The 18,711-nt window shown below is 53.8% G+C and overlaps 6 protein-coding genes across 6 annotated transcripts; 2 read left to right on the top strand and 4 right to left on the bottom strand.

Moving 5' to 3' along the window:
- Positions 1–73: 73 nt before the first annotated feature.
- Positions 74–976, bottom strand: MYCGRDRAFT_49783 (uncharacterized protein; the record flags this gene model as incomplete). The annotated part of the gene is made up of 3 exons (XM_003848594.1): positions 74–175; positions 224–430; positions 530–976. 3 exons carry the CDS (start codon positions 974–976, stop codon positions 74–76), a joined length of 756 nt encoding a protein of 251 aa, XP_003848642.1.
- Positions 977–1,477: 501 nt separating this feature from the next.
- On the top strand, positions 1,478–2,508 carry MYCGRDRAFT_111234 (uncharacterized protein; the record flags this gene model as incomplete). Its single annotated transcript, XM_003848288.1, has 1 exon — positions 1,478–2,508. The coding sequence occupies one exon, from the start codon at positions 1,627–1,629 to the stop codon at positions 2,506–2,508; it is 882 nt and encodes a 293-aa protein (XP_003848336.1).
- A 1,580-nt stretch (positions 2,509–4,088) lies between these two features.
- Positions 4,089–8,489, bottom strand: MYCGRDRAFT_96599 (uncharacterized protein; the record flags this gene model as incomplete). The annotated part of the gene is made up of 8 exons (XM_003848593.1): positions 4,089–4,797; positions 4,852–4,925; positions 5,308–6,016; positions 6,068–6,296; positions 6,597–7,296; positions 7,348–7,369; positions 7,675–8,121; positions 8,464–8,489. The coding sequence occupies 8 exons, from the start codon at positions 8,487–8,489 to the stop codon at positions 4,089–4,091; spliced, it is 2,916 nt and encodes a 971-aa protein (XP_003848641.1).
- Positions 8,490–9,120: 631 nt separating this feature from the next.
- On the top strand, positions 9,121–10,119 carry MYCGRDRAFT_96600 (uncharacterized protein; the record flags this gene model as incomplete). Its single annotated transcript, XM_003848289.1, has 1 exon — positions 9,121–10,119. The coding sequence occupies one exon, from the start codon at positions 9,121–9,123 to the stop codon at positions 10,117–10,119; it is 999 nt and encodes a 332-aa protein (XP_003848337.1).
- Positions 10,120–10,317: 198 nt separating this feature from the next.
- AMN8 (putative 1,2-alpha-mannosidase) lies at positions 10,318–14,175 on the bottom strand (the record flags this gene model as incomplete). The annotated part of the gene is made up of 1 exon (XM_003848592.1): positions 10,318–14,175. One exon carries the CDS (start codon positions 14,173–14,175, stop codon positions 10,318–10,320), a length of 3,858 nt encoding a protein of 1,285 aa, XP_003848640.1.
- Positions 14,176–14,830: 655 nt separating this feature from the next.
- On the bottom strand, positions 14,831–16,262 carry MYCGRDRAFT_96602 (uncharacterized protein; the record flags this gene model as incomplete). The annotated part of the gene is made up of 4 exons (XM_003848591.1): positions 14,831–15,082; positions 15,301–15,392; positions 15,459–16,014; positions 16,077–16,262. 4 exons carry the CDS (start codon positions 16,260–16,262, stop codon positions 14,831–14,833), a joined length of 1,086 nt encoding a protein of 361 aa, XP_003848639.1.
- Positions 16,263–18,711: the final 2,449 nt, after the last annotated feature.

The following is an 18,711-nucleotide window of genomic DNA, read 5'->3' on the forward strand; positions in this document are numbered from 1 at the left end:
GTTCTGGATTATGGGAAATGATGCCTTGTATATATCAGGCGGGTTTACGATTTCATGTATTGATCTGTGGATATCAGTCCACGTATACACTCCAGCCGAATAGTCTGCCTGTCCATTTCCTGGCGAGTTTTGCTCCGCTTTCTGTCGGCTGGCTGAAAGCGACTTGCGTTTTGCTCTTGATCTTGGAGAGGGTAGGTCTCTGAGTCCAATCTGCCGTGCCCACTCGACTCGCTCCGAAATGAGCATTGTATCCCTCAACAGCCGTATCCAACAGCGCCATAGCAATTCCCTGCCCACGATGCATCGGCGAAGTCCATATTCGCGATATCCCAAGCACAACCGGAACTCTCGTCTTCGAAAGACAAATTGGCTGACGAGCCGCGTGCTCCAACCTCTTCCGCTTCGTCTCTTCCGCCTGCTCTTTGGCAAGCTTCCTCGCCTTTAGTCTCGCAAGCGCCGACATGCTCTCCTCCCCTTGAATATGCGTATCCTTATCAGGCGGCTCAGCCTTGCAACCGCTGGGTATCACGACGGTGTATGCCTCTGCGATGCTCTGGGTGAGCAGGTAGCCGATACACTTCCCTTCCCGAACATAGAGGTACGAGTGATATTGTGGTTCCGAATCAGACGCAGCATCTTTCGGCTTCTCCCAGACATCCGCCTCGGGAATTGAAACAGCGCCGAGTTCTCGCTGTACGACTTCCAGCACCGCTTGGCTTTTCTTCTGGCGCGTCTTCTTGTCGGAGGAGTCTACCACAATGACAGCGTCTGCTGGCCGTTTGGCAACTCCGACGAACTGCTTATGTGCTTCAGTACCATCCACGAAAGAAGCTCCAACTTCCACTCCCTCGCTATTCTGCTTGTGGAACTTCGCGTGGAGATTTCGATCCTCGGCCGAGCTGAGCACGTATTCCATACCGCACTGCTTGCAAGTCGTCTGTATTGATTGTCCGAGGTTCATCTGAGTCTGTATCATCCCAGCATCTTTCGCGCTGCTCTTCCTGTGCGCGACATGCTTCTTCGTGGCCCTGGCATTCGCTGTCGTCTCGTCCAGAGCTTTTCGCTTGCCCAGAATTGAGAAGACGTTCATGACGGCCGGTCGTATTGGCGGCGTATTCTCCTTCGCGTCATGTTTCGCTTCGTGTCCTTCTTTTGACTCCCAGGGAAACGCAGGCGGGCTCGAAGGTGGAGTTCCTGGACGCGTCGCTTCATCGGAGAAGACTTCGGGAACGGGTGTCGAGGGCGGCGCCCCACCGTCGGAGGATGCGTTTGCCGCCATTATTGTCATCGTGAGCGTGTAGAATACATTCGTGTCGGTACGCTGGCGGAATCTCGTTATATTCTCGGAGGATGTCGAGGTAGAGTTTCGAGAAACAAAGATCCGCCGCCATCCCGGTCGAGATCGGCGCTAGTGGAATGCTTAAAAAGTGCAGGCATTCCCCGCTATCAAAGGAATCGGCTCTCACACCACCACAGCTACCTCCAGCTCTCCTCTCCTCACCATGTCATCAACCATGCACGCTCCAGCTCCTCCTCCTTCCAGCAAAGCTTCGTCCTCTGCCTGGGATCGTGTCAAAGCATCTCTCAAAAAGACCTTTGTTCGTCCGCCAACTCCCGCCGGACAATATGGCTACGCCAACCAAGTGGACCTCGAGCCGCCTCATCCACGCTTCAAGTGAGATCACGCCCGTCAACTTTGCGCAATTTGGGGAAGTCATCGAGAATCCCTTGACTGCGGCACATCAGTCGAAGCATCAGAGTATCGTGGCGAATCAAGGTTCTGCGACGAAGTATCTCGACATCACTCATATCGACAATCATTATGCTACTCTGGCTCCTAGTCGGAAGCCGGCTCGCGCTGTGATGAACATGTTTGTCTGTAAGCCGAGAGAGCTCACGACCTCGGCTGCTACGGGGAAGAAAGTCTTCAAAGTGGAGATTCTGGAACGACATCCTTTCACACCACAGACGTTCATTCCATTGGGCGTCTCAACAAACGATCTCACCTCGCGATATCTTGTGATCGTCGCTCCAACTCTCCCGAGCACAACAAGAGGACCGAACGACCCGCTGGAGAAACCCTATCCAGCCGAAGCTCCTCGAAGAGCGGCCAAAAGCTTGAAGTCAAGACTGCTGGGCGCACGTCCAAACCCGTTCACAAATGATCATACTGCTGTTACGACACCGCCGGTGCCAATGACATCTGAGAGGAAGCCCAAAGGACCGGGCGGGCCTGATCTGACGAACCTGCAAGCTTTCATTGTGAGAGGAGACCAGGCTGTGACGTATGGACCGGGAACGTGGCATGCGCCGATGGTCGTGCTGGGTGATAAGGACATTCCTTTCGTTGTCGTTCAATACGCGAATGGTGTCGGATTGGAAGACTGTCAGGAGTCTGCGATTGGTGCGATCGATGGTGGTGAGGGAGTTGTGGTGGATGTTGGAGAAGAGAAGGGAGATGGCGAGCAACTGGCGAGTGGTGCTGGCATCATGAGGGCGAAGCTGTGAGGTACTGTTCGGCAATGTCGGTCGATGCTATTTCAGCGGATATGTTCTTGTGTCAGTACTGAACCGTTCTATCATCTTTACTCGCTTGCTTCGTTGCATTGCTACTTTTCCTTCAGTTACAGCCATTGTGCAGGATGGTAATCAAGGATCGCCTTTGTCCGGACACAAAGCTCTCAGCCCGTCGCCAGGGGCAGAACTATCCATCTCGATCTCTATCAGAAGCTAAGTCACCTTCCCGGCCGCCAGAATCCGTTAACAGACTCGACATCTGCGTCTTGTGTCAAGAACTCGCAGAACAACCAGCCTATTCACCGACAAATCGGTCACGCGCTCACGCCGAGTCACCTACAAGGATCACCATGCCCTCGGCACTGGTCACCACCCCGAGAATCACGAACAAAACGTGACAACAATGGATCGGACCGCAACAATGCTCTTGTCTTTGAGAGTCTACTGCTTCGTGACGAACGAAAGTGCTCGACCAGGCCAGCGACACCTCCTCGACGCTCGACGACAATACCCTTCTACCTCCATCTACACTCTACATTACATTCACTACACCGCGGCATGTATCGTCCAGATCAACGTGTCGTAGCTTTCCAACCCTCGTATCTCATTAATATCAGCCAACTTGCCCTTCATCCTCCCTCCAATCCTGCAGCCCGCTTCCACACTTCCGAAACCGGAACCAAGGACCAGACCAACCAATCACCAACCACCAACCCAAAAGCAAAAATGTTCGTCTGCTGCTCCTGCGGGACCTGCACCACCTCCTCGTCAACCTGCAACCGCTGCTCGCACTCCGAGTGCTCCTCATGCAGCCACATGGGCCGTCCCGCTCTGCCCTCGCAGATGCCCTTCCCCGCCATGCCCTTCCCGTGGATGGCAGATGAGTTCGCAGAGCAGAAGCTACACCTACCCGGCGATCGCAACATGAGTGCTGGCATCGACCAGACTTCAGCCTGGGTTCCGCAAAATAGGTACACGCGCTGGGTGCAGGCGGGGAAGCCGAAGCTTGAGGGATGGAGCGATGAGGGCGTGGAGGGAAAGGAGAAGGGTGGTGAGGAGGGATATGAAGGGGATGATGAGAAGGGGTTGGAGTAGGAAGGATGACGAGAAGGGATTGGAGTAGGAAAGGGGCGGAGGGTGGTACTAGATTGGAACATGGCTTTGCATAAGACCGAAGGCTTTCGGCTGGAGTTTGGGGTTGTCTGGTTCTAGTCGTGGGGTTCAGGGATTGCCTGATCTCATGATGGCATTGTCGGGCCAGCCAGCTGTTCGATATGGAGTTTGGGATTTGCTTTGGATTTGCGAGCTCGGGCATAGAAATGTTTGAATGCTTTTGGAGATATGAAGATCATTCACATAGACTGCAAATGGAAACAAGCACAAACATGACCTACTCCTGGGCACTATCATAGATGTCTCGGTGTCAAAGATCCGTTCCGCATCGCAGGTTCATCTGCTGGTTCTGCTAGCTAATATGGATCGTACGTCTACATGCTTGCTCAATATCTCACCGCATGAAGTGGCAGCATCCGGAAAGCATTTGTTTGAGCCAAAGCGTCATCCGTCAGCTTCTAGACATGCAACCTCATCGATCTGTTAGTAGAGCCAACGAAGAATTGTTTCCACCGCACCTTGACGTTCTGAATGTCCCTCCACCGCCACACACTGTCATCGTCTTGCTCGTCAATAAGAGCCTTCTTCGCCATGATCGCTGGGAAGAAGCCTGTCCCATCCAACCGCACCAAACTTTCGCCCACGTTCTCTCCAGACGTCTCGATGAATTTCGTCAAAAACTCCATCAGAGACTCCGTTCCCTCTTCCAGCATGTTGATAGCCATCCACTCCACGAGCATGTCTCGTAGCGGAGACTTCGAAGTCGTATTCTCCAACACCAAGAAGACGACTCCCACGTCGAAGCCTTCGTCACCAGTGCAATCCGTCAAGTCCAGGCGCTCGAGAAGTCTCAACATAACAGCATCCTGGAATTCTCCAATGCCGTATTTGTCGCCAGCAATCCAGCAACGAACAGCGAGGCGGATGTTCTTCTTGTCTTTGGAACTTGACAGGGTGTGACAGAAGATCCAGTAGATGAGCTCTTTCCATACGTCCTTTTCCTCTTCTTGGAAGTGTAGGGCGCCGGTCTTGCCCTCCCTGAAAGTGTCCTGGAGCGCTTTGATGAAGTACGGCGAGAGGTTCTCGAGAATGTGTTGCTGAACTCTCAGTGGAGGCTCGGCGCCAAAGGAGAGCTCGATGAGTCGTTGCGAGGGCGATTGGAGGTTCCTGAGGAGAGTCAGCATCATCAGTCAGCGCCCGCCAGGCTACGATGGGACTTACGCAATCAGCTGATCCATTTCGTCCATGGTCGTGGTTTGTTGGTGGTTGTTGGCAGTAAAGAAAAGAGACAGAGACTGAAGCTTAGGTTTCGAAGGAGGAGGTGGAAAAGCAGACAAGTACAAGCAACAAACGACGTTTTTTGCTGGCCTAGAATTGATGTGAGGAGTGCTTGCTAGTTGTGAATGTAAAACTTCACTTGTCTTTGTACGCACCGAAGAACCAACCAGAAAGAGACCTCACATCGGAGCCCAAACTCTTGTTGTTGACTCAAGGCTTTGTGACTTGCTGGCCACATTCTTGGCTATCGAGACGGTACCATCAAAGTCTCTTTGCTGAAGTCCAAGCTTCCATTACCCTTGGTGCCGCCGTAAGAACGCTGTCCTCTGTAAGAGGGTCCACCGTGTATCCCATATCTCGTCCCAGTATCTCCCATCACTCATGCTCTTGAGGACACACACAATTGAAGCCGTCGTAAGCCAGGAAGAAGTCCTTCCAGTCCGGGTCGTCGTCAGTTGAGCTTGGGTTGTATCTCCAATCGAACGCAGCTGTACCCATCTTGTCAAACTGTGTCTTCTTTGCCGTCATGGCTGGAAAGAATCCAGTTCCATCTAGAACTTCGAGGCTTGCGAGAACATGGTCCGAAGGCTGGATTCGACGGTCGTCGGGATCCGCCATCGGTTCGATGCGGTACACCGCCATGACGATAAAATCAGTAAAGAGATTTCGCAGTAGTGACCCAGGTGGCGTGCGCTCGAATGCTATCAGAACGATATGGACGCCAATCATTTTGAAGAGAGGCAATTTGTCGAGGTGTCTGAGGATGCGCAGCATGATCGTGTCCTGGAAGTCTTTGATACCGTACTTGTCTCCCGTAGTCCAGCATCTGACGGCGAGATGAAGATCGTCTTCGGTGAGCTTGCCGTTGCGTGTGTTGAGCGATTTTGGCAATTTGCGGCAGAAGACCCATTGCAGGAGAGTTTTCCAAACGTCCATCTCATCTTCCGGGAATCTCATCACTCCGTCTCTTCCCTCTTTAAAGCGATCCACCTTGAGCGCATTGGAGAAGTAGGGTGACAAGTTCTCGAGAACCTGCTGCTGCACCTGCAACGCATTGTGACTTCCGCCGATGAAGATGCTGATCAGTCGAGACTTTTCGAGGAGGTCGCTGGTGTAACATGTCAGTAAGAGCATCGACGATGGGAAAGTGATCACTTACTCGATGAGCTGGTCCTCGTCCTCCATAACCGGTAGCGCTGAGGGTACGTCCAGAGGACTCACGTCATTCTGTGTCGATGGCTTGCTTAAAGTGTCCAGCGACTGAAGGGATCCACGTTTCGTGCGCCGCGAGAAGAAGTCGCCGCTGTCGTGCAAGGGAAAAGCGAAAAGGTCCGCAGGTCTGGCCATTGATTGCCTCTCCTGGCTCGTCCGTTGACGTTTGCTGGGCACTGTGCTCTGATCATGCATGGTGATGAAGTTGATGTGATTTTTTGGAAGAAGTGACGGAGGAAGTGACAAACAAAAAGCGCCAAGCCAGATTGAATGCTACGAGGAGATGGACAAAGAGGCGATTGAGAGACTCACCTTGCAGCTGACACGAACGGATTTTGAGAAAACTACTCACTCATACCTGCAACATCGCATTCCTCCGTCCATCATTGCGTGAGCGGGCGAACACTCCATGACCATCGACGCCTCATGGCCCTCCCGAAATTCTCCCATCGATCATCCGCACTTCTCGCATCTACAATCATACTTGTCGGCCGCGGACACAAAGAACTGCCTCCACTGTGGATCGTCATGTATATCGCTTGGGTTTCTCCTCCACGATAGTACATCACCTTGGTCAAGGATGTTCTGGTTTTCCATTATGGCAGGATAAAACCCTGTGCCGTCGAGCACCTTATAGCATGCCCGTGAGCCCTTGAATGATCTTGCCACAATGTCTGACAAGAACACCGGCAGAGAATGGACTTCCTCCTCCTGCATGCACATCACCATCCATTCAGCAAATAGCGCTTGCAGTCCAGACCTCGGCGCCGTACGCTCGAACACCAGCAAAACGATTGAGAAATTGAATCCCAGGTCGTCGCAACCCATCCAGTTCAGACGCCGCAGGATTCTTAGCATGACCGCGTCTTGGAACATCTCGAGCTCGTACTTGTCACCGGCGATCCAGCATCGGACAGCGAGTTCCAAGTCTTCTGCGGCTTGTGGACCCGGCAAAGTGCGTTTGAAGATCCAGTGCAGTATCACTTCCCAGACCTCCTTTTCGTCCGCCGAAAGCTCAGCTTGCCATTCTTGCCTTCGATGAAAGTCTCTTTTTTGAGTGCCGTGGCGAAGTATGGTGAAAGGTGTTCGAGAGTCTGTTGCTGGACGTGGATCGGGGCGGACTGGGTTCCTTCGAAGGAGATCTCGATGAGTTGCTGCGGCATCGCTTGGAGATTTCTAGTAAAGCGTTAGTGGACTGCACTCGAGGCAAAGGGCGTGACGACTTACGTGATGAGGCGATCCATTCTTTCTGCAGCGTGTCCTAGCGCAGTTGACGGTGATGAGTTCAGATAAAGTCTCGCATTGTGTGATGAAGGTGGAAGTGTGAAGGTGACGATAAAGGAGATGAAGTGAAGCTTGCCTAGCGCGGACTGGAAGCTTGGCGATTGAAGTTGAGGAATCGCATGTGACTGCTACCTTACTCGTTCATTCCCGCAATCTCATGCGGCTGACCTACGTGCCGATCATCGTCTCCATCTGCTGTCGAGCACGAGTGCGACCTCCATGCAAGCAGCGCGAGAAGCTTGCCTCCCTCCTTAAGACTCCTGCGCGCACGTGCATGTGCAATCGAACCCATGACCGTTCAGGAAGAACTTCGTCCACCGCGGGTCATCGTTGTTGTACATGTTAGCCCTCCACGTGAATGTCGAGCGGCCGCGCGAATCGTACAGCGCCTTCTTCGCTAGCATCTCGGGAAGCAAGCCCGTTCCGTCCAATTTCTCGAAATTCTTTCGTATTTCGTCCGCATAGCTTTGAGACATGGTCTTTGGGGCCACGCACTCCGCTTTCGGATGGCGAATGCCATAAGTGACCATGACTGTCCAGTCCACGAAAAGCTCGCGAAGTGGTGACCCATAAAGCGTGCGCTCGCAGACCACTTTGACAAGTTCAATGTCAAGGCCCTCATTTTCGCTGTACATGGCGTCCACTCGCCGCAGTATGCGCAGCATGACCTCATCCTGAAAGGCCGCCATACGGTATTTGTCCCCAGTAGTCCAGCACCTGACAGCGAGATGCAACCCTTTCACTGGATCATCCGGAATGTCTGTAGCGAGAAGGAAAAGTGGCGGGACCTCGTGGTAGAATATCCAATGGAGGAGGATCGCCCAGACGTCGGTTTCATCTTCCGGAAAGCTCAATTCTCCGCGCACGCCTTCCTCGAATGTATCGTCCTTCAGCGCGGCGACGAAATATGGCGATAGACCCTCCAGTACCTGCTGCGCGATGTGAATCGGGTGGGAAGTGTCTTCGCCGATGGTGATTTTGATGAAGCGCTGGGAGGGAGATACGAGCTTCCTAGCACTGCATTAGTAACGGCAGTCGAGGTAAAGTGCTGATACCCACTGAATTTGCTCGTCCAGATTGTCCATAATCGCAAGCAGCGCCGAGTTTGTATCACTGATGATGATATGCGTTGGTTTGGGTGTGGGTCAGAAGAAGTTGTTCTAGGATAACCTAGCGATTATGGAGGGGAGACAAACAGAGCCGCCAAGCTCAAACAAAAAAACTGTTCTCGGACCTACCAGATCCTCTCCCATGCGCAAGACACGGTGACTCCGGCCCTGGATATCTCTGGTGCTTTCTGCTGGATTAGGAATTAACCAGCAACAAATGTGTTCATTGACCGGGACTTTCACGATGGGAACCTGGGGACCTTATAGATCAGTCAGTACGCCATCCTTCCATACCCATGGGCGTCCAAAGGCCATCTCGGTGCCATTGGGGCGAACCTCTGTCCATAATGGTCGTTCGTCGCATCAGTCTTCCGCAACAGGAAAGGGTGGAAGATTGTAAGCGCAGACGTGAGGTGAAGTTTGCTTTCACCTCCTTCACCTCGGCAATTCGTCGGCACGCATGAACCTTAGACCCCACGCGAGCTCACATATCTTGAACGTCACCTCCATTAGAGCTCCAATGCTCAAGACAACATCCATTGAAGACAACCAAAACCCACTGAAAGTACTGTCCCTCCCTCCCTCCCGCACAAACTCAACCAACACAATGACCGACCCAACCCCACCCCTCCTCCGCCTCCCCAAAGAACTCCGCCTCCAAATCTACGACTACATCCTCTCCTCCCACACAATCCACATAGCCGGGCGCATCGACCCCGACCTCCTCGCCTACCAACGCCGCACCCTCGCCCAACAAGGCTACCTGCAACCCCTCGCCCGCTCAACCTACACCAAAGCCTTCCACACCCTCTGCTCCAACGGCGCCATTGAAGCCGAAGCCTACTCCCTCTCCACCCTCCCTGTCGTATCACCTACCCAGCGGACACCATCCCACGACCGCGCGGATCTGGTATTGAGATCGTACCACTGCCGCCACAAACCCTGCTTGGACTTTATATCTGATTATACGGCGAACGACTACTCCCGTTCTCTCACCCCTTCTCCTTGCGATGATGATTGCCGCGCTTTTCGCGAGCAGGGGAGGAAATGTACGCATTACGCTCGTTTGTTGAAGGCTCACGGGCATGCATCCAGCGGAGGTCTGCGAGTCTTGCATCCGGCTTCCCGCCTGGACTTGAGTCTCCTCCTCGTCAACAAACAGATCCACGCCGAGACGAGACTGATTCCGTATGCGAGGAATACATTCGACTTCACCGACCTCGATGTCCTGTGGACTTTCGTAGCCTCCATTTCCCCCGAGCAAGTCTCCGCGCTGGGGAAGATTCAACTCTCCTACTGGACGGTGGGTATGCTACGTGAAGCGCGCAAGTCCCTTCCCGGCCTCAAATCCGTCATCATTGATCATTCGCATCCGCAATCTCCAGAGTCGGCGTATGATCGCAAGGCGTATTTGAATTATACCGTCGGACAGAACGCTGGGTCGACGGAAGGAGTGGTGGAGAGAGCGATGGTATTTTGGTCGAGGTGCAGAGGGAGGGAGGAAGGGTGGAGTGGACCGGATGAGTTTAGGGAGAAGAGGAGGGAGGATGCGATTGTCGTTGAGAGGGCTTTGATGGGTGTGAAGGAAGGGTCGGGGAGGCTGTGACGGTATAAAGGTGTGTTGAGGAGATGTGCGACGTGGAATGGAAATAATGAGACTTTGGATTTTCTTCCCATGAGCAAGTCTGAACAATTGCCCTCCTCCTCCCAAAACGCCACGCCATGCCTGTCCACCAATCCAATACCTATTCAATCCCAAATCCCAAAAGGGGTATATCACTCCTTCCTTCCCTCAATCCCAACTCTACTTCACCACCTTCTCCCCATCCCACCTCCCCGCATCCGGCCTCCTAAAAAAATGCGCCTCAGTATTCAACACCCACTCATCCAATCCCCACCTCTCACTCTCTTCAAACAACAGATAGAAATACTTCAACGTCTCCGCCAACCAGAAACTTTCCATCTGATCCGTCTGGCCGAAACCCTCGATCCACACTTCTTCCCCATCCTCATCCGCCTCTCTCTTCCCCGTCCGGGTGACATCCGAAATCGAACTATGTCCCCACTTCGCTTTCGTCGCTTTCTCGATGCTCTGGAACATTTGCCAGCCTACGTCTCGCCAGTGTTGATCGCCGGTGATGCGGAACATGTACCAGACGGACTCGATGGCTTCGGGGCGGAGGATGTATTTTCGTTCTAGGGAGGTGAAGCCGCGGGGGAGGCGTTCGGAGGTGAGTTTTGACTGGATGAATTGCTCGTGGGTTTTGGGTGGTGTGGGGGTGTAGACTGGGTAGGAGTAAGTTTCTTTGTCGGTGGTTTCCGTGGGTTTGAGGGATAGGGAGGAAAGAGGGGGGAGAGGCTCGGTGGAGGAGGGGGGAAGGGCGTCGGGGATGGTGTCTTCCACTGGGCCAAGGACGGCGGGCGCTTCTTCAGGACCGGCGGGTGTTTCCTCGAGACCTAGTTCCTCGTCGTCCAGCTGCCTCTTCGCCTTCGCGTTGAACGGATCCTCCTCCACAGGCTTCGGCTTCACCTCAACCGTCTTCGCCTTCAACCCCTCCTTCGGCTTGAACGCATCCCTCTCCATCGCCACTCCATCCGTCGTGGCCTCCACATAATCCGGATACTTCTCAAAAAACTGCTTCCTCTGCTCTTCCCGATAACTCCTATACGGATCCAACTCATCATGCCACTTCGTCTCATTCCACTTGCAGTCCTTCACATCCTCGCACGCCATGACATGCAGTCCCTCCGGCATAATGCCCGTCTGCGTCGCATTATACCCCCACACGCATCCTTCTGTCACTTTCCTCCCAAGTTCAATGTGGGAAGGTTCGTTGAAGATACGCCCGCCCATGGCCAGCATACCACCCGCGAAACACGTCAGATGTTCGTTCTTTGGGGTGAGTTCATCGTAGGGCAGCTCGGTGGTGTAATTGATAGAGACAGTCAGTTCCCCTGCAATGAGGATGTCCAAGTTATCGGGCGTCATGGGACGGAAGAGGAGTTTGTCGATGATGGGTTTCGTGCTGGCCAAATACATCGTTTTGTACTGTTCGACCTGTCCGCCGAGGAGGAGGTACTCTTTCGGAAAGTATTCGTATACACTGTCCGATTGACCGCCGAGGGTGTAGACTTCTGTACCGTGCAGGGAGGGGGTCTCGAGGCCTTGAGGGATGCAGGTTTCTTCTTCTGGGGGGAGGTCTTCGACGAACATGGGGAGTTCATCCGCGGGATGGTAGGCGTTTTTAAGGGCGCGATTGTCGTCGGAGTGGGAGGCGGTTTGCTGCTCGAGGTAGGCGGCGCCCATGCCAGCTTTGTATGGTGCGTCGCCGGGGTGGAGGCCGATGGAGTCTGGAGTGTAGGTTCCGCCTTGAGGCTTCGACCCTTGCGGCGCATGTTCAGACGGGTTTCTCAGGTCACTCTGCTTGCCAGTATGCGCCATCGGGTTCGCGACATTTTTGTCCATCTTCTCCATGGCAGCATCCATATGCGCTTCCGGGTCCTGCGAATCTTTCAAAATTTTCTCGGCTTTCGCCAACGCCGCAGCGTCCGGCTCAGTCGGGACGAAACCACCATCCTCCCTCTTGACATTCTTGTTGCTCGACCTCTCCTGATCCATATACGCAGGCTGCGCACGCAAATCACTCTGCTTCCCCGTATGCGCCATCGGATTCGCAACATTCTTATCCATCTTCTCCATCGCCTCATCCATATGCGCCTCGGAATCCATCGAGTCCTTCAAGATCTTCTCAGCCGCCGCCAACGCCGCCGCATCGGGAATATAAGCCTCCTCTGCCTCCCTCTTGACATTCTTGTTGCCCGTTCTTTCCTCGTCTTGATAGGCGGACTGTGCGCGCAAGTCCTGCTGTTCACCCGTGTGCGCCATAGGATTTGCGACGTTCTTGTCCATGGCTTGCATGGCCTTGTCCATATTGGCTTGCGGGTCCATCGAGTCCTTGAGAATCTTCTCGGCTGCTTTCAATGCCGCTGCATCGGGCTCGATTGCTGCCCTCTTTGCGTGCCTCTTGGTGAGTTCGTTGTCGTTTGGTGTTAGCTCGGAAGGGTTCCGCAGATCGGTTTGCTTGCCAGTGTGAGGCATGGGGTTTGCGACGTTCTTGTCCATCTTCTCCATAGCAGCGTCCATGTGTGCGTCGTGGTTTTGTGAGTTCAACAGCTTCTTCTCCGCCTCAGCTAGTGCCTTTGCATCGGGCTCCTTTGTGAGCTCGACTTCCGGCCCGATGGTGTCGTCGGTGCTCTGCTTGATAGGAGGATCCACCGGCGGCTGATCAATCTTCTCCTTCGCCGCGTCCAAAGCACCACTCGCCTTCGCCGCAGCATCTTCCGCAGCCTTCCCAGGTGGGTTCCGACCCTTCCTATTCCCCACCACCCCCGTCTCCTTCCGACTCGCCGCCACCCCCATCTCCTTCCCACACCCACTCGCATCCACCGAAATCGGCCACATACCGGGCAACCTCGTCCTCATCTGCATCTCCTCAAACGCATCCGTAATCCTCGCAATCGCATCATAAAACTTATCCTCCCCGGACAACTGCGCCAACCTCGTGAATTCCAGACTCAGCGTGCCCAACTCCGCCAACACGACACGATGTCGCCCTTCTCCGCTCGGGTATGTCTTTTTCTGCGCACTCGGCGGTTTCCACTTGTAATAAGTCTCCGGCATGCGATTATTCGTGTCAAACGCGCTGTACAAAATCTCTCCCAATTCCAGCGCTTTGTCCATCAAGACTTGATATTTCCTCCCGCTCACATCGTACGCCGCGATCAATCCTCCGAGATATCTGATCGTGACTTCGAACAACGGTATGTCATCTCTTGAGGAGGTCGTGAAGTCGATATTCGCCGTTTGGTTGACCGCCTCTTCGAACTCGTCTTTCATGCCCATGATCCATAGTGTGTCCAATGAGTCCACGAGTGTGGCGCCCCAGCCATTGAACGAGTTCTTGCCCTGGCCGGAAACTGGTCTGACTTCGTCGAAACCCCAGCCGTGAGTGCGGTATCCTTTCCACGCGTGTTGAGCGGCTTTCTTGACGGCTGCGAGGCGGGAGGGATCGGCGGGCGAGGGTTTGGAGTGTTGAATGCGAGGTATTGGTTTCGGTGTGCCGGTGGGGAGTTTGCGGGTGGAGGTGATGGGGTACTTTTCGGGTTGTTTGCTCCAGTGGATGGGCGGTGCGGAAGAGGTTGTGGCTGGTCGTGGTGGTTTGTAGAGAGGATCGATTCGGTTGTTGAGATCGTCGTGAGGTCCCGCATTGTCTGATCCCGAGGATTGAGGTACGGCGGGCTTTTCTGTCTGTAGAGTGGGTAGTGCAGGCAGATGCTTCTCTTCTGTGACAGCTGGACGTTCCGGCACAGTCGGAGTCTCGAGCTTCGGCTCTTCAGGAAGCTTGACCTCAGTCTTCTCTTCCGGTTCGATCGAAGTGTCTGCGATACTCGGCTCACGGTGAGGCGACTGTGAGAGGGGAGCATCCGGATCGTGGAACTTTCCCGTGATGTCGCCGCCTCTCAGAACGGATCCGCCGCCGACGTTCAAGTAGTCGGGGTACGAGACGTTCTCCAGTGCACTCCGCTCGTACAGGAGGAAGACGATGGCTATGCACACCGCAATGGCCAGCCATCGCGCCCGTCGTGTCCGTGGAGGAGCCATCCTAGTTGTGCTCGCTAACAAGCGAGGTCGAAAGGAATGGCCAAGCAATATGAGGTTGTCGAAGAAGTGATATCACACCCGGGAGCATTCCTCTTCACGTGCCTGCCGCCGTCAGGTCATCAAAGGAGATCGCTGTTCATCTTGGCCAAATCTTGGCTCAGCTCATCCCTGCAAGGCGTGGAACTTTAAATACGGGCCTTGGTTCGAATATCTTCGGACTCCCTGTAAGGCATATCGATGGTAAATTTACTGGACACATTCGACACATTGGACACATTGATGCCAAGGTTGCCATATCAGAGCATGGTATAGTCATGTTAGAGGCAAGTGTATGGCGATTGGTCAGACTTGATGATGCTATAGGAATACCACACGAGCAACGCAAGCACAACAGTCATGTCCAATCAACCCAGCTCGATGCTAGAAATGGGATTCGCTGTAATGTATAGAGTCCGTCAAGCCTTTCAAGGAATGCGGGCATGACACGGACGCGCTCGAGATGACGTGCGAAGGATCAGCACGATGTACCTTGGTTGTTGTCTGCACTGGAAGGAGACATGGTGAAAACACAAATTGAGGAAATTGTAATCGTTGTTGAGTTCTGCGGCCAGTTATGGAATGCTCCTTCAACACGGGGTCAGTTCACCATGGATGTTCACCACCAACTGTTGCCAGCAGCGCCAGCATCGGGAACGAAGCCAGCCTGCTCACCACCAGCCTGCTCACCACCAGCCTGAGTCTCACCAGCCTGAGTCTCACCAGCCTGAGTCTCACCAGCCTGAGTCTCACCAGCCTGAGTCTCACCAGCCTGAGTCTCACCAGGCTTCTCGCACCATGACTGAGCCCACGTTCCGACTCCGGGCACCGGCCATTGCTCGTTCGTTTCCTCCTCCACCTCCAAGATGGCCTAGTTAGCTTCCGCGTACTCCCGCCCACTACAGCGCTCGCAGTGACTTCCATCCCGAGTCATACAGCATGTCGTGATACTGTGTATATACGGCGAAAATTGACGCGCAAGCACACCTCCCTTTTCAAGAGCAAACACGCTCGCCGCAATGAAGTACTTGTCTTGATAAATTCCAGAATCAATGCAACTATTGCGCTGCAATCTCGAGAGCCTAGTACTCCTCGTCGTTCAGATCGAGCTTCATGACAGGCTGTCTTGTTCGGTCGAAGGTGGACGCTGTACGTCTCGTACTTTGGCTTGCGGTTGGTCGCTAGGGAGTCTTGGTATTAAGATGTTCATCATGACATTCATAGAAATCCCCGCCCTTCAGTCGCACCGCCTTGAGTCGAGTCTTTCCCCGAACCAGCATAGCCTGACTGCCGTGAGCTCCGAGCAGAAGGGTCGCTCCTCGACCAGAACGGGTTTCCTGATCTTCCGGAAGAGCCCTTGGAAGCAGTGTCGCCGATGAAATCCTGGAGTGTCGGAAGTGCCTTGTAGACATCCTTCAGTCTCCGAGCGCTGCCAACAGCCAATGGGTCGTCGATGTGTATCTTCACCAGTTGCGCTGAGAGAGCTTTGAGCGCCTTGGGCTCAGTTGAGGCGGCTTCACCTTGCCATTGGGTGAAGAGGAGGTTGCGGAAGGATTGGTCGGTCCACGCGTTCGGCGCGGCGAGCGAAGACTGGAAGCGCTCAAAGGACAGAGTCATGAGATCCGGCACGTCGAAGCGCAGGGCGATCTGGTACACCTCGCGATCGAAGATGAAGCGTGTATCGTCATTCTCGGGGTAGGTGTAAGTGCCGGTGTAGCACCAGTTGAAGAACGCCTGGAATGGGAGGATTGGGTTGTCGGAGCAATCGATGACCTTCGGGGTAGACGAGGGGGTTGCGGCGCGCTGTCATGGAGTACATTAGCATGGTGCGTCTCCTTTTGGGTGGTATGTGGGAGGAGACTGACCTTGAAAGGGTTCTTGGCGAGCGCAGTCTTCACCTTGCTCGGCTCGAAGCGTTCGCGGTACTGCTGTGCGAACCAGCGCGACTTCACACACAGTACGTCGCAGTGCGCTTCCAGTGTCTTGCCGATCGTCTTAATGTAGAAGTCCGGCTGCGCGCGCTGATTGAAATGTTGCTCAATGTTGGCCATTGCGCAGGACTTCGGAGGGGAGTGACAGGTCGAGTGTTGGTTGCAGTTGTTGGTATGGTAGGGTATGGGTATACGTTTGTGTCGAGGAACGATTGTGTATGTGTATGTGTTGGCGTTGTTAACTCGTGTTTCCGTTGGAGTTCTTGGAGTTGTTGGAGTTGAATGCCAGAAGGAAGAAAGTTGGTCAAACGTGTAGTATATAAGGGACATGTCGGAGGAGAAGATCAAGAAGGTCTTCGTGAATCCAACCGTGCCTCAGGAGTCAAGCGTTCACCTTTTGCACGCCCGGTCTGGACTTGTACAGGTGAATTGTGCCTCGAGTATTCACCATTTTGGCAGCTGCTAGAGGGAGAACAGAGCATAAGACCTGTACATGGAGCTGCGATTCTCTGCATTGTATTGAAATGGCATAACAATGCCAGGAAGAAAGTATGAATGGGTAATGATCTTGCTGTGAACGTGGAGAGGAAAGCCCGGAATTGAGAGCAGGAATATGCCTACCTTCAGCGTGATTGCTGTATGCAAAGAGCAGCTTGCTGCACGCACCGCACCGCACCAAACGGCAGACAGGCAAAGCCAACGCCATCTTTCGTGTCACTCACTGGCGAGCACCAATAGGTCCGATTGAGCTCAGCAAGCTCGCAAGGGATGTCCGATAGCCTGCTTTGTTGCTGTCTTGACAGGATGATCAAGCAAGGCCGATTATTCGGAAGTCTTTTGACTTCTTGAAGACGTCGGAGAAGCTCTATCGGCTTTCTGAAACTCTTCGCACGATAGCAGTGGAATCCGTAGCGGTCTTGCAGTGGCATGAGGAATGGAGGGATCGGAGACGCGGAAGAGGGAGGAGTGTAAGCCGGGCATGATCGCACTGAAAGAAGAGTCATCAGCCATACCAGACAACTCATGATGTACCAAGAAATGGCTTTGTAGGATGATATTGACGATGTCAAGGAAGAGGAGTGAAGTCTGCCCTGGATGAGACCTCGGACGCGTCGCAGGATTATCATCTCACAAGTGGACCCCTCTGACGACAACGTCCGATCTTCAAAGAAGAACCACGTCCATGTCACTCTCTGTACCTGATCTTTCCTGTTCCTATTTCCGTCGCATGTTGGACTGCTGTTGAGGTATTCTAGCCGGACTTGTATATCATATGAGTGCGGCGGAGTGAAGCCTCTCGTCCTCTCTCTCCGCCATTCCTAACATAATCCCCCTCAATCCCATGCCAGCAACACCATGGCAGGCAACCCTTTCCGCCGAAGCGTCGCCGCCAATATCTCAATACCTCCCCTGGACACCGACAGTAAGACCTCGCCTTTTCCAGCTACAACAACACGCATTGACTCGGTCCAGCAACATCCACACCCCAACCGAAGAAGAAGCGAGTCCAAATTCAGTCACCACCAGCATTGAACAATGAAGAAGAAAGCGGCCGTCGACTTTCCGCTTCCGATTCAGCCTCTCGAGCCGATTCTCCACCACCTCCACCTCGAGAAAGCGAACTATCCGACTCTTCGAACGACGATGAGGAAGCTGGCGAGGCACGATTGAACATGAGGAGGAATTCGGGATCTTTAGCTCCGCCGAGTGCATTTCCAGGCATATTTGACCGACGGGAAGGAGAAGGAGTAGCAGGAGGAGGGACAACGAAAGCACCGTACAATCCGTTCGCTCGCACGCTGGCGACGCAGGAGGAGGAGTCTAGAAGTCGGAGAGCTACGAATGGACACGACAGAGGGACGAGAGATACTGCGGATCGGCCGGCAGTGATGGACGTGGATGCGTTTAAGAATATCCTATTGACGGGAAGTGCGACGCCATCTGCCGCGAACAGACCACAGGATTTGAACAACAGCACAGAGACACCAATGTTTGACTCAAACTACTCTATGCGCGGCCCATTATCACCAGATATGGACGGCTACGATGATTATGCTTCTGCTTCTCCGGACGAAGCTGACGATACCGACGATGACGATGATGACCACGATTTTACGAGCGAGCGAAAGAACCTGATGGGTCAAGGAAGATCCGACGACCTCGCACCGCCAGCACCACCTAAATCCTTGAAGCCCACGAGAGGACCACAAACAGTATCTTTTGCAGACTTTGATCAATCAATACCACCAGGCTGGCAGGCTCCAAGCCGGAATCCTTCTCCCTTACCTCGCGCTGGTATTCTTAGGCCGAGCGCGCAAAGAGCTAGCAGCGACATGAACAAGCCGCTTCCTCCTCCGCCAAGTGCTGGCATGAAGAGCGTTGGCGAGGAGTCTGCATTGCCGCCTACTGTGCCGGATAAGGATATGCCAGTTTCGCCGCCGCCACAGCCTGAAGCTCAGCCTCAAGTCGAATCAGAAGCATTATCAGCTCTACCGCGGTCGCAACCACAGCCTCCATTACAAAGACAACAGTCAGACGATGCCTCAACACCGAAGAAAGCTCCTCCCCC

Source organism: Zymoseptoria tritici, chromosome 11 (assembly GCF_000219625.1).
Source record: "Zymoseptoria tritici IPO323 chromosome 11, whole genome shotgun sequence".
Lineage (NCBI taxonomy): Eukaryota > Fungi > Ascomycota > Dothideomycetes > Mycosphaerellales > Mycosphaerellaceae > Zymoseptoria > Zymoseptoria tritici.